The 14,826-nt window shown below is 43.2% G+C and overlaps 1 protein-coding gene across 1 annotated transcript; it reads left to right on the top strand.

Moving 5' to 3' along the window:
- The first annotated feature begins 1,019 nt into the window (after positions 1–1,019).
- On the top strand, positions 1,020–7,855 carry LOC108882238 (solute carrier family 35 member D3). The gene is made up of 4 exons (XM_018674623.2): positions 1,020–1,865; positions 3,041–3,251; positions 6,134–6,291; positions 6,500–7,855. The coding sequence occupies exons 1-4, from the start codon at positions 1,641–1,643 to the stop codon at positions 7,232–7,234; spliced, it is 1,329 nt and encodes a 442-aa protein (XP_018530139.1). The 5' UTR covers positions 1,020–1,640; the 3' UTR covers positions 7,235–7,855.
- The last annotated feature ends 6,971 nt before the right edge of the window (positions 7,856–14,826 follow it).

The raw sequence follows: 14,826 nt of genomic DNA, 5'->3' as shown, positions 1-14,826 counted from the left end.
ATACTGTTGTTGGAGTGGCAGAGTGAAGACCTGCTCTATATACTTTGTTTGGTGACTTCAGTCCATCGTGGAGTTTTTTAACCTCAGATTCATGTAAAGCTTTGCTTCACCTGAGTCACCCTCTGTAAAAACAAAGAATGAAAACAGATAAATGAAAACGTTCGGGCCTCTCTCCATTTAGATTCAGTCTGAGAGATCTTCATTTAGTTTGTGGCTCAGCATTAAAAAGACTTCCATCCACTCACTGTTACTGTGCACTGAAGAAACGTTTCCTGAGACTGTGGTCTGTGGAAACCACACACATCCAAACAACCTGACAGAAGATGAATCACCTTTTCATTGATCAAGCATCATGGTCTGGTTCTAGCCTCTGGGAAAATAATCAGCAATAACTGATAATGACAAATCCAGTTATTTCTCTAAACAGACTCCACTGCTCATCTTCTGAATGTTCTGCTTCTACGTGTTAATCTGTTGATTCTCTGGTTTATTTCAGCTCATAAATCCTCTGTCTGTCACGCTGATGAAACTGATTTAACTGATTTAACTGATTTAACTGAGCTAATCTGCCTCTCTCTGTCTGAGGAGAGAGGGAGGACTACCACTGCACCTGTGGTGGTAATACCTGTGTTTCTCCTGCTGTCGTTTGGTTAGAAGTAGACTGATTCATTCAGACATTCATGGTCCTCAGATGATGAATGGACTTCCAGTTAACTTTTATATGTACACGGAGCTGCTGTGGTTTCACATATTCAGTCCATTTCCTCCTGTTCTCTCTCCCTGGAGATTTAAAGCTGCATTATCTGATGTTCTGTTGTGTTTGACTCGTTTGGGTTTTTCCTCTCAGGATCTTCACTGCCGCAGCTGTTGACACAGACCTGGTTCTGACTGTATATCTGGTCTTTGATACACTGGGCGCCCATGAAAAGAGAGAGAGCGGCTCTCATTGGTCAGCTCTGTATAGAGAAAGGTTGAATGAATGAACCCCCCCCCCCCCCTTCCTCCCTCGGGTACACAGCCAAGAGGCGCTGCGGCAAAATGTCATATTTCACTCCCAGCTCTCAGAGGACGAGCTCCCCTCTACTGTACTCTACTCTACTCTACTCTACTGTACTCTACTGCAGCTTTAATTCCCTTATCGTCGCTTCTTTCCTGTGTCGCTCTCTTGTAGTTCGAGAGGATTTTTTTCTTTTTGAAACAGAAGCGCAAAGGAAAAGTCCCAGATGAAGTGTTGTCCTGGTGATAAGGTGTGAGAGGAAACTAAAGTAAAGATGGGAGAGTGAATGTTTTACCGCTGACAGCAGAGGAAGAGGAGTCCTGAACTGATCTGCAGGTTTACCAGAAAGAAGAGAAGAGTCAGCAGAACCGCTCCTCCTCCTCTCCTCACATCTTTTTATTTCTTTTTTACTGAAAGCTCCTGAATGCAGATTCATTTCCCTTCACACACGGTACTACCGGGGGCTCTTCACAGCCTCACGTCCTCCCTTTGCTCCCGTTTCTCCGTCCAGCAGCAGGGCGTCGCGGCTGTGCGTAAAAACCAAACCCTCCCCCTCATCCCCGAGACCAGACCTCTCCAAACCGGCCAGTGAGAGGCTTCTACCAGGACCAGCACTTTAAAAACCTCTCCAAAGCGAGCAGCCATGGATGTGTTTAAGAGCCGCTTGTTGGGCATTTCCGTGGCCGTGGCGCACGGTGTTTTCTCCGGCTCTCTCAACATCCTGCTGAAGTTCCTCATCACTAATTATCACTTCACCTTCCTGACGCTCATCCAGTTCCTGACCAGCAGCACCGCGGCGCTCACTCTGGAGACCCTCAGGCGGCTGGGGAAGATCAAGGTTCCCCCGTTCAGCTTCCAGCTGTCCAAGGTAAAAACTGACCAACACTTCAGGGGACTCTGCTGATTCCCAAACTGGAAGTCCGAGACTTCCAGGGAGGAACAGGGAGCAGCCTGTTTAATCAGGCTGGAAACATAACGAGAGAGACATTCAGAGACAGTGTCCTGGTAAATTTATTCTTTAACAAAATAAAACAGAAAGATTCTTAGAACAGATCATTAAATTCCACAAATCTATTTTTGTGAAATACAGAAATAATAAAACAGAAACAGCTGTTAACTCTTTTCAACCTGCTGCTGTAAAATCTGATATTAAGTTTAGACCGTGGACATTTTTTATTTTGTATCACCAGGATTTGTGTGTGTGTGTGTGTGTGTGGGATAAAAAACTATCATCATCAGTGCATCTAAAAGTTCATGTTAATATGCTACGGTTAATGGCTGATTGGCAGACTGATACAGTCTGTTAAAGGATAACTCCAGTATTTTTGAACCTGGGTCTTTGGCTGTAAATGATCGATCGGGACAAAAGTCTTTGGAATGGAGCGTTTGAGTCTCAGGTTTGTGTGATGTGTTACAGGAAGTGTGTTGGGTAATCTTCTTAGCCACTTCTTGAAAAATGACAGGAGCACCCTGTGTGTTAAACAGAGACTCAACCAGGCGTCTGTATGTGATGAGTGAGAGTGTGAAGAGCTTGTTCTTTTTCCAACCATGGGACGTCTCGTAGATTAAGGTTAATACAGATCATGTAAAATGAGAGACTGCACAGGATCCTGACAGAACAGCAGGTGACCAGAAAATATCTTCCATCAATACTGAGATCATGCTCAGTTTTATTCTGTATTTTGAATCTGTCTGCCTTCAGTGGCTGAAAACCAGTCAGTGAGCTGTGCATTAGCTCAGGTTTATCAGCATGGCAGCTACTTATACAGACCAGAGACACCTGATGAGTGACTTTATGACCTGAACCAATCTATGCTGACATGCAGCTGCTTTATTGTTGAAGTGTAGGATGAGTCGGAAACTAAAACCTGAGAGAGACTCTGTAGATGTGGAGCTGCAGGACAGTTTGAACTGAACAGGGGATGTTGACCTGATGGATGTGGATGGAAGTTAAACAAAAGCTGGTTCCCATTAAATGAAAGACGATGCAGTGTCCTCTTAAGTGACAAAACTGTGTGTGTGTGTGTGTGTGTGTGAGAGCAGGAGTTTGCCTCGGTGTGTATCCTCTCCACTCTGCAGTCCACTCTGACTCTGTGGTCTCTGCGTGGCCTCAGCCTTCCCATGTACGTCGTGTTCAAACGCTGCCTGCCGCTCTTCACGCTCAGCATCGGAGTGTGTGTGCTGAGGAACGGTGTGCCATCCGTCGGGGTGGTGACCGCCGTGCTCATCACCACCGGAGGAGCTGCATTAGCTGGTAAACACACACACACACACACACACTGATACTGCATCACCATCTTTCCTGTGTTTTGAGAATCTCTGAGATTTGATCGTTCTGAATCTGTAAAAAACATTTGGACTAACATTTGTGTTTTTGTGCTGCTCAAAATTCATGCATTCATTCATTCATTCCCTGTACTGCCCCTACATTCAAAAATACTCACTCACTGTGTTCACTTACAGTCAGGGCAGAGATTATGATCTTGGTTTAACACAGAAAGAAGTCTGTAGTGACTTGAAGCGTGACACATCATGTGTTTATTATTTAACCAAAATCATCATCTCTCCCTCCCCCAAAAGATAATAAAGTCACAGTCTCTGAAGACAGAATATTTACTCATGATCCTCTGAAATACAATCTGCAGATGAAATGAAATCACCTCACTTGATTAATCCCTGGAAGAAAACAGGATGAAGGTGATTATCACCCAGATTAAACCCATTAGATTCATATTCTGTACATTTCACACTTAATGTTTCGACCCCCTTCCTGCCTGACGCACCGAGAGCAGCCGAGGAGACTGATTCAGGAAATGAATTATCTGTATGCTTTGTTTTTTTATGACTTCAGGATCATTAACAGGAACAGAGGAGGAAAATTTACTGCTGGGAAAGATGATTAAAGTAAAACAGTGGAATTAATGTAACAGTGAAACAGTTTTACACGCTGTTAGTGATTAGTTTCACAAGTTTATTTCTTGTGCTTGTGAAAGTCAACGACAGATGAAATAAAACATAAATGAATCTAAATGGAAAAATGAGAGAGGGATGTAGAGAGTAAAAGAGTGAGAGGAAGAGTGGGAGATAAGAAGAAGACCTTTGATCTTAGACTCAATTTACTGCAGATGGATTCACTTGAGCTAAATGCTAACATGCTCTCAGTGACTATGCTAACATGCTAACATGTAGCAGGTAGAATATTTATGGTGCTCACAGTTTTCGTTGAGTGTTTGCTGAGGCTCATGGGAACGTCGTTAGCTCTGCAGATATTTGGTCATAAATCATTTCACCTGATGATGGTGCTAAGGTCACTGAAATTCACCCTCTGGGGACCATGAACCTGTGTTCACAGTAGATTATCCAATAGTTGTGGAGATATTTCACTGAAGAACTATAAAGTCAACCTGAAGATGGCGCTAAAGAGAAGAGATCACTAAAGTCAGGTGGATACACCACGGAGATCTTTTTGTGCTGACCCATCATGGAGATGTCGAGACTGCAGCTCAGACAATATGTTCAATATTAACAGTTGTTACCTGAATTTATAACTCTGCCTTTATATGTCGATATCAAACGTGAGCCTGAGCAGCTGATGATGAAAACTAGAAGTGCAGCAGGTGGAGGTGGGCGGGTGCAGACAGGAGCAGGTTCCTGTTTTCATACTGTGAGAGGGATAAACATTATCTTTTCATTTCAGACTCTCCTTTTTAGTCTTTGTGATTCATGTTGATGTTTAATTCTGTGGCTGTGAAAGCTCTTCTGTACAGTTTGACTGCCAGCTTTTAATCATTATTTATGTTTAATGTAAAGAACAGAATATAAAGAGCTGTTGACTGGACAGTGGCAGGAACAGGCATGAAGGGCTGGGAAATAATGTATTATTGATGATGATGTGGAGTAGTAAATACACAACACACACACACACACACACACACACACACACACACACTGAGGCTAAATCAGGGAACAGGGGACAGGTGTGGTGTGATGGGTGGATGAGGCAGGTGTGTAGAGAGGAGCAGGAAAGTCTGAAAGTCACACAGGGTCTCGCTGATTTCATGAACCAGTGTCTTTGTCCTGGTGTGATGTTGTTTGACTGACGTGGTCCCACACTTTGATCCAGATCGACTCTCTGCAGCATTTTGATCAGATTCCACATAAACACAGGAACACGTTTCCAAACACATTTATTCCAAATGAAGTTTTAATCCTGGTGAGAGCAGATGTGATGTAAAACTGAAACTCAGACAAAGATCTGTTGTTGTGAGTAGGTGTGTGTGTGTGTGTGTGTGTGAGAGAGAGAGAGAGAGAGAGAGAGAGCAGCAGCTCTTTGTCTCACTCTCAGGCTGAATGGAAGTTTCCAGCCTACATACAGACTCAGCACTGGATTAATTCTTTATCTTCTTTTTCCTCCTCCTGCTTCATTCTCTAACTCCATTCATCATCTGTCCTGATTCCTCTTCTCTCACACCTTCAAACTCCCACACTCTCCCTTTCTCTCTCTTTTATTTTTTAATCATTCTCTCTGATACACTGCTGCGAGTGAACAAGTCAGATGCAGAGGGAGGAACTCTGGTCTGATACAACCCTTTAACTCGACCTCCATCAGGGCAAACACTTTGACAGAGGGAATCTCAGAGCTGCTAATGACCTCAGATGAAACACACCTGTGCTTTTTAAATAACCGTGTTTACCAAGTCTGTCTGATGAAACCATGTGGCTGCATCAGGAGAAATACTCTGAATCTACGAGTTTGGAGGACGGTGTCTTCTTTTTTTTTAGTCTTTCCAAAACCAAAATCACAAGAGTAAAAGTGTAAAGAGCAGGGCCTCATTTCTAAAGCAGGTAGGAGCATGATGTTTTGTGTGGTTGTAGGTTAAGTTAGAAAGTGTCTCTTCAGGACTGGAACCTTCCCTGTGTGGGAGCCTTGATGCTCTTGCTCAGGGTTTTCTGAAAATTTGCTAAATCTAGCAACAAAATTGCTAAGTTGGCATCACCGGCTAACGTTGCGTTGCGTTTGCTGAACACATCAGTTAATCCTCGTTAAAGCCGTCCTGCCGTTAAAGCATAAAGTAAACCACTGAGGAAATAAAAAGGGAAGTGAACATTTGTGCTTCCTCTTCATTTTCCCTCCAGGTGCTGGTGATCTCACTGGCGATCCCTTCGGTTACGTCACCGGCGTGTTGGCGGTGATCATCCACGCCTCCTACCTGGTCCTGATCCAGAAAACCAGTCTGGACAGTGAGCACGGTCCGCTCACTGCGCAGTACGCCATCGCCATCATGGCCTCTCCGGTAAGGACTGTTCTTCAGTTCCCACGAAGGAGTTTCTGATATTAAGTTTTAGTTCTATGATTTTCTCTCTCTTTATCAGGCTTTTTCTCGTCTTCTTTCCTTTTTCCTCCTCTCGTTAGCTGTGTTTTACTCTCGCCACCTTTTCTTTCTTTATCCTCCTTTGTCTCTACGTTTCTCTCTAACTTGTCACTCTCTTCGTGTCTCTCAGGTGCTGCTGGTGTGCTCCTTCATCTCCATGGACACCATCAACATGTGGTCGTACGAGGGCTGGAGGGATCCGCACATCACGGTCATTTTCGTCTTCTGCATCTTCATCGGCTGCGCCATGAACTTCACCACGCTGCACTGCACCTACATCAACTCCGCCGTCACCACCAGCTTCGTGGGCGTGGTCAAGAGCATCGCCACCATCACCGTCGGCATGCTGGCATTCAACGACGTCGCGCCGACCGGGCTGTTCATTGGCGGCGTGGTGGTGAACACCATCGGCTCCATCACCTACTGCGTGGTCAAATACTTTGAGACGAAGAAGAAGAGTTCGTACGAGGATCTGGAAGAGGCTGGGAAGGACGGTACGCTGCCCGGGGAGCCTTACCAAGAGAAACCGCCGCTGAACGGTGACGGGCCTGCTCCTGGAACCGGGTCTGATCCAGGTCAGCCACAGTTAGAGGGAGTGCTGAGCAGCGATGGGAAGGAGGAGGCTGCGCCGCCTGGTTTGGCAAACGGACAGCTGTGGACAGGAGATGGAGAAGCAGGAGTGAATTCTTGTGTCATGACGGAAAAAGAGGCGCTGGAGATGCAGAGGGAGCACCTCCACAAGGAGAACACCACTCCTGGTCAGTCGCTCAGTGACAGCTATCTTGGGGTGTGGAGGTCCATCAGACACCTGCAGTTTATGAAGAAAGAACCTTTGATTGATAACATGGAGCAGCAGAGTCCATAAGGACAGGACAAAGACCTGGACGGACACTAAAACAGAAAACTGGGAGAGAGTGGGAAGATAGAAAAAGTTGAAGAAACAAGAGGAGAGAAAAAAAGGAGAAGGGCAGAATAAAAACGACAAACTGAGGCTCTGTGTCCACTGGGAACCTCTTTTATTAGCATTAAATTAAAACGCCTCAATGAAAGCCAAAAGTTCAGTTTCATCGCACGGAGCAGAAACAGGCTCTCAGTTGTGTTAAGAGTCATTTTCCTTGTTTATGATGAGAATTAAAAGAGGTTCCTGCTGGAGAAAAGTGGATGATGAGTTTTGGGAGAAGCTGCCTGCCAGAGATAAATTCTGCCTCTTGTCTCCTTCAGCTCTGTGGCGAGCAGCGGGGATCAGGCTAGCCACCGTGTAGCATGATTTAGTTTGGTTCGCATCCCCACTGATTAAGTCAGCTAGAAAAACAAAAGCAGGTCTTTAAGAAAAACGAGTGCATCTTGTACAAAACTGAAACATCACATCCAATCAGGGAACAGCAAAACAAACCGCAGACACACCTGAAAGTTTCCTTTTTTTGTTTGAGTGAAACCTGGCTGAATTCTTGTTTCTGATTGGCTGTGAATTAAAACCTTTAGCGCACATGTGGCTCAGGTCGAATTCAATCGCTTAGAGCATGCACTGGCCACAAAGAACTAACATGGCTGTGTTCACACTGGGTTTGTTTGTTTGGCTCTGGATGAGTTGGACTGCTTGTCTCTAATCCTGCAGGTCCACTGTCACATTTACTGCTGAGGATTTTCTGCTCATGTCAGTGAGCTATTTATATTTCTTATTCCTTTGTGGTACCACTAATTAACTTCATCCTCATACAAACAACGGCACTGCAAAACGCTTCCTGACTGAGTCGTATCAATCACGTATCCTTCCCTGATTCACCTTTATACTCGTGTTACTTTCAGTTACAGTTCCACCTCATTGTTGGTCAAAATGAAGAAATCTCTGGTTTTACTTTTTGCTGTTGCTGCTGCTAATTTTTTAGTAATTTCTGCAACTAAACAGCCAACAGAGTAGACAGTCTGCTTCCTGTTTACACCGGCGTGTGTTTACCCAGCGTACGTGAACTAACGTGATGTGTTCGTTTGGACGGAGATTATTTCTGGTTCAGAGCTAAAACACTCATCTGAGTGGACCTTTTATTTACATCTCACACATTCAACAAATGAAGTCAGTTCTCTTATTGATCATGATATAAGTTGGATAATCGACCCAGAGGTGAACAGTTTCAGTTTAATGTTTGAGATCTTTGTTGAAACTTCTGCTGCCAACCCAAACTGACTTATTAAAAACAGCACCACGTCTTTCCAGAGACACCTCGTTACTGATTATTCCATTAACATGACTGTGAACAGTTATTATTTTTACCACTAGTACAAAATAGTTGCCAATAATTCCCTCCCACTCTGAGGTCTGTGCAGAGGCATCCAACACAAAAGCAGTGAGTGGTTGTCTCCTTGTTGTGCAATCAAATCCTTTTAATACACACCTTGTCGAGGATTATCCTCTTCTTATTTCTCTCCTAATTCATTATTTTTAGAAACAGATCTGCTTTTAATGCCTCTAACTATGCTGGAGATTCCAGAGAGCTTGAGAAACGTCTGGACAGGTGGTGGAGGGAAAGGTAGCGGGTACCAGCTGTGGTTAGATCTGGACACATGAAGTCTGTCTGTGTCGGTCGTATCTGCTCTGACTAAAGATGCTGTCAGGTCTATGAATAGTTAATATTACAGCATGTAGTTAGAGTCAGGAGGCAGTAAACCTAGGTTAACATTCAGATTCAGTGTGTTTGGTGAAATCTGCTCAAAAAAAAAAAAGAAGGCTTCCCACCTCCAGGCAGTTCAGAGACAGTTTCTAATAAAATCAATCAAAATCAGCCTCTGGAGGGGACGTGTGTGGGCCGCTGAGCCAACCGAGTGTCTGAAAGAATTATTCACATCAGCCAGCTGCAGTCACGTCTCCTCCACATGTGGGCTGGATCCTCATGGTCAGACACTTTAAATCAGGGCTCAGTGCTAATGATCACATCTGTTCCAATGAGGTTAACATTAGAAGCTAAAGTTTAGTGCTGAAGTTTTAGGATTGGCAAACCAGACAGAGAACACTGTGATTAATACTCGTCCTTCACTCAGGCGACTGCTGAATGAGCTGAGTTTACCATTACAACCATGTATGAAGAGTCTGATGCTGCTGTCAAACTACAGACAGAGGATGACGAGTGTTATCTTTAAAAACCCTGATATTTGTTCGGCCTTTTTTGCAGAAATGATAGTGTTGAATGAAGTAAGATGAGAGCTTCAAATAAAAAAGCTAAATTGGAAACAGGAGCACAGTCTCTGCACAGAAACTAGTCACAATTTCAGGAATGGATCGACAAACTACAGGAACTACATTTGACAGCTCTACACAACACTTTTAAAATCTGTTAACAATATCTGCACAGGGAAACTATAGTTTGGTCAAGGTCAGGGAAAGATGAATGAACCTCCTCCCCTCCATCACCTGCAGTGGCACTGAATATGAATCTTGAGGTAATTGAAATTCAAAAAGGAAAAGAGTGAGGTAAGAGTAAAAAAAGTGATGAGTCATGCTGGCAACAGTCCCCCCCCCCCCAACACACAGTCAGGAAACACTTACTGTGGCGTGGTGAATTGGCAGCATGCTGTAACCGATCCTGAGCAGCATTTAACAGCATCATTAGCACTGATCAGGCCGTGTCCTCCTGTGTCTGCAGCACCATGTTTTATCTCCTCTCCTTCACATATCGTCTCTTTCAGGAACACAAAGCTTCAGGCATCTTGGATTGTGTGTAGAGAAAGAGCTGTCAGCCCCTGATATTGATTGATATTGATTTTTCTTCTCACAGTCCCCAAACTTCATTTAACGGTAGAAGAGATGTGATGTGTCGGCGAGCTGCAGGGACAGGGTGTGGGCTGCGTGAATCAGCCTGGTTCCTGGTTCAGACACTTTTAAAAAGGGATAGATGTCGTTGTTAAAGCATGACGTGTGACTTGTTTGGTGTTTCTGATGTGTTTTTGGGTGATAATGAGTCAGTGGGCACCACCATGACAAACTGTCGATATGTGATGTCTGACTGATGTTAGTGACTGAAGTGAAACCTCCTCGAGGGGAAAACATGAATAATTACAACCATGTTCTTTGAATCACTTTCATTTCTGCCTTTGGACTTTTTGTATGTTTGATTCGAGATGCCAAATGTGCATGAATGTATTTGAAATGTGTATTTTTTCCTTCTTACATCCAAACATGAAGGCTGAGAATCAACACAGGAAACTGCTCAAACAGCCTGGATGTTGACACCTAACAATAAATATGAGGCAGCTGACAAGTTCCCCCTTTAATGCACTGTCCTGCATTCACTCTGCATTTTGTAGACAACCACTCTTAGATAATATAAAGTACATTGCAGTCAGATTAGTTTACTGTAGCTCATAGGTAACAGCATTTGTTCAACTCACCAAAACCAGTTCCACAACTTAATCATTTCCTGGAGAGAACCATGTCATTTGGTACTAATTAAAGAGAAGACTGAGAAAACACAGTTGATTAATTCCAATTAATTACTGCCATAACCTCCAAGTCTTTTAATTAGTGCACAGCAGGTCAGCTGAACATGCAGAAATTGAGAATTTGTCTAAAGGCATAAAGAGAATAAAGTTCCTAATAATCAGAGAGTAATGACTGAATGTCTGTTCAGGTTTAAATGTTGCTTTCCTTCCAAGGAAATTCCAGTTTTCTCTGTAGTTTAAGACCAAAGTTCACAGACTTCTTTACAGGAAATGTCCTTGAAAATCATTACAGACTGTGCTGCAGAAGTTCAGCGCAATAAAATGCAGGTTTTGTACAACTGGTCCATCTGTATGTTTGTCTCTCTGTCAGTGTGGTGAATGTACTGAGGACAGACTGTAACTTCACGTCACTGTAGCTGGGAACCACAGTGACAAACAAGTGTCTTGGAAAGCAGTTTAGTGAAATGAGCAGATGTGTTTTCAAAAGAGATGATGTGTGTTGTGCATGAAAAATGACAAACATTTTCTCTCTTTCTACAAAACGTTTTCATGTTTCTGTTGATCAAAATAAACTGAATATATGAACTATGTGTTGCCGCTCTCTGCAGTTTGCACCTTGTTTCACTAAGTTAGCAGCCTGGATTTTAGTTAGATACTAAACAGGCACAGACATCGTGTGCATGGATGAGCAGATATTTCACTCTGCATCTAAACGCCACAGCACACGCTCATTTCACTAAATTTTGCTGGGCAGAGTAAAAAAGTGAAATAGCTTCAGTGTTTATTTACGAGGGCTGATTGATTCGTTTGTGTCCTAAAGTAGAAGATGAAACACCACAACACTTCAGGTCAGACTTTCTGCTGAATCCTCTTTAACTCTCTCAAACATATCTCCACATGTTGAAGCCTCAGTCAAAGACAAAGGGACAAACACACTGAGCAGATGGAACGAGCAGCTCATCAGTGGCTCAGACCTTCACCCTGCCTCTTTAGTTGGTGTATGATGCCAGTGATGCTGTAAGTTTTACTGAGCTCAGATCATGACAGCAGCTCATCAGCTCAGCTTGGTAAAAGAGACTCACTGTGGAAAAACCAAAGGCGACACATGCATGAGACCAAGAGCAGTGAGAGGCCACCACACAGCTGCTCACAAAACAAATGTTGCTCTGTCAGAACGACTGAGACCTGCAGGGAGGTTAAATGTTTTCTATTGAACAACCAGTCATATCGACAGCTTCTCGTTGACAGGACGAGAGCAGTTAGCTGTGCATTCAGACTGATGAAGTGAATCTGTGAGGACTGTCTGCCCTGTGAAGAACTAAAATGTCCTCACTTTCAGCAGGAGAGAAAAAGGAAACGCTTCTTTCTCTACGTCTGAAATTGGTCCTCACAAATATAGAACACACACACACACACACAGAGGCAGCACATGGTGAAAATAAAATGATTCCTCCGAGGTGTTTTATTTTTACGATGATGTTTGATTTCTTTTTTTAGTTGTATGTGAACTCATCATCTGTGTTGTGAGTGTGTGACATGTCTGTCAGGTGGAGGGAAACATCTGCTCTGCAGTTTGCATGTTCAATGCAAAGTAAACTGAGAATCATTTTATAAAGAAATCTCTCCGGGAGTAATATTTACTGTCGTGTTGTTTCTGAATGTGTTTGTGTGGGGGAAGGGTCGGTGAGGATGATGATGGTGCGTCCATCAGCAGACAGTAGTGATGGACGAGGTTCAGCAGATGAGGGCTGAGGACATGATTCGATTATTGTGTTTATGATATGGATCATTATGTTTGAGTGTGTGTGTGTGTGTGTGTTAGCAGAGGTATAAAGGAGAGGAAGCTGAGTGTTTCATCAGCACAGATCGTTTTCGTCCTCCAGGGGAAGAAAACCTCTTTATTCTTGTTTTGAAAATCTTAATTTGAGTCTGTTTTTGTCAGGTAAATGAAAACTCTACACGACGACATACTGAATCACTGTCCAATGAAAAATGAGCTCCCGTCGTGTTTCTGAAAACACCAGCAAACATGTCACAACTGAACCTGGAGCTTTCTGTAAATTAAATGAAAAAATGTGAATTACAAACAGGGATGTAATGTAGACGACATGGCTGAGTTTCTGTCTTTACTGTCTGTAAACTGCAGCATCTCTGTTGGGTCAGGAGGTTAATGCCTTGCTCAGGAGCAGCACTGAGTCTCCACACTCTCGGGTAGCGGAGGAGGAGGAGGAGGAGGAGGAGGTAAGACACGGGAGGAATAAGGAGAAAATTGTCTGTCTAAGAGGCTCACTCAGCACTTTACTGCTGGAGAATCCATCTGAACACTGTCCTTCAAATAACACACACACACACCTGCACATAATGGTACAATTTGCAGGTTGTCTGGCTGCTGATAACGAGCCATTTGCAGAGACAGGAGAGAGTGAACTCATTTGTTGGGTTGAAGAGGAGGAAGAGTTTGAATGAGAGAACGACAGAAGCAGAAGAGAGGGAGGACACGTTTGGCACTCTGCTTTTATCTGCTCAGCGAAACTGAATTTGGCTCAGATTCAGTCAGAGAGCCTCTATTTCGTTCATCAGCAGAACGAGCAGTGATTTCACGTCTGCAGAGGCTCTCAGACTCATTTTAGGATTAGTTTTTTGGCTCTGAGCTTCCTGTCCTGTAAACCAGTTTATAAAAGTGAGGGGGGGGGGCTTCTTTGCTTCTTTGCAGGAAACCTGTTTAGTATGAGACGGCTGTATCCCCAACACATTCTGTGTTTTTTATTTGGGCTTTTTATGCAAGTTTCAAAGAACACGATGTAATGTTGTGAGGCTGCGTGTTCTTAGTCGACGTTTTTTAGAGAAGAAAACGCTGGAAGGTAAAAAACTCTACATGAAGCAGAGAAACGTCTGAATTCAAACATAATTTAAGTGGTCACACTCCAACAGTGAAAAAGACCCTGAGCACTGTTTGTTTTGGTCGCTAAAGAAGATGTGTGCTCCGTGATACATGAATAATTGTGAAATTAATGGAAAGTGGCTCGTAGGGTCTCAAGTTAAGCAGCATATAAACCTGAACACGTCAGCAGAAGATTCTAAACATCATCCTGTCACGTTATCAAGGTGACAGAAGGAGCCACGAGTAAACTGGGCAACAAAAAACAAGTGAAGAAGTCAAACACAAAGAGAAAATAACAGGTTACAACAAAAACAAAAACTCTTTAAATCAACAGTGACAGCACAACATTCAACGAAACTAATGACTGTTCACTTCAATAAACTCTAATTAAAGAAAATAATTCACAGGTAATTTGAAAGTGCTTGTGGAGGCAGTGTTGTGTTGGTCTGGATCTTCAGACTTTTGAGTTTTGTTCAAACCAAAATAGCTGAAGGTGCCTCAGAACACGATCCAGATCAAAAGACCAAAATTTGGTCCGACCAATAGAGGCAGTCTCAGTCTGGATCAAACTGAACCGTGGTTCAGTTCGTGGAAGTGTGGAAGTGTTCAGTGTGGAAACACCTTTTTGGATGGTTCGGACTTTCGAACCAAAGACTTGTCACCCATTAAACAACAGAGGAAGAAAAATAAGAGAGGTAAAAATGAGCCATGATGGTGCATGAAGAGGAGAAATATTTTATTAGAATTTGATTTGAAGATTAAAAACCAACGTTAGCATGCTACAGTTCTGACAATGACAACGCTAACGTGATGCTTCCAACATTCACCATAGTTTTGTCAGTATGCAAACCTTTACCAATTTGCTATTATAAATTTCACACCAATCCAATAGTTTGAAGATATTTCACTTAAAACCAGAAACGTCATCAGAGTCAGCAGGACTCACAGACCAACCAGCATCACGGTCTGTAGAGCCACTCAGAAAATCAGAAAGTGACAAACAGCAGCTGCTGAGAAAGAAATATCTTTTTATGTTGAAGTGTAAGAGATAAACATGAGGATGGTAAAGAAAGGTCAAACATACAGGACGACAGTGAATGAAAAGAAGCAAAGGTCCTGATGGAAATAATGAATTCACAGGGTCA

This window comes from Lates calcarifer, linkage group LG7_1 (genome assembly GCF_001640805.2).
Source record: "Lates calcarifer isolate ASB-BC8 linkage group LG7_1, TLL_Latcal_v3, whole genome shotgun sequence".
NCBI lineage: Eukaryota > Metazoa > Chordata > Actinopteri > Centropomidae > Lates > Lates calcarifer.
This window is presented reverse-complemented; position numbering and strand designations above follow the sequence as displayed.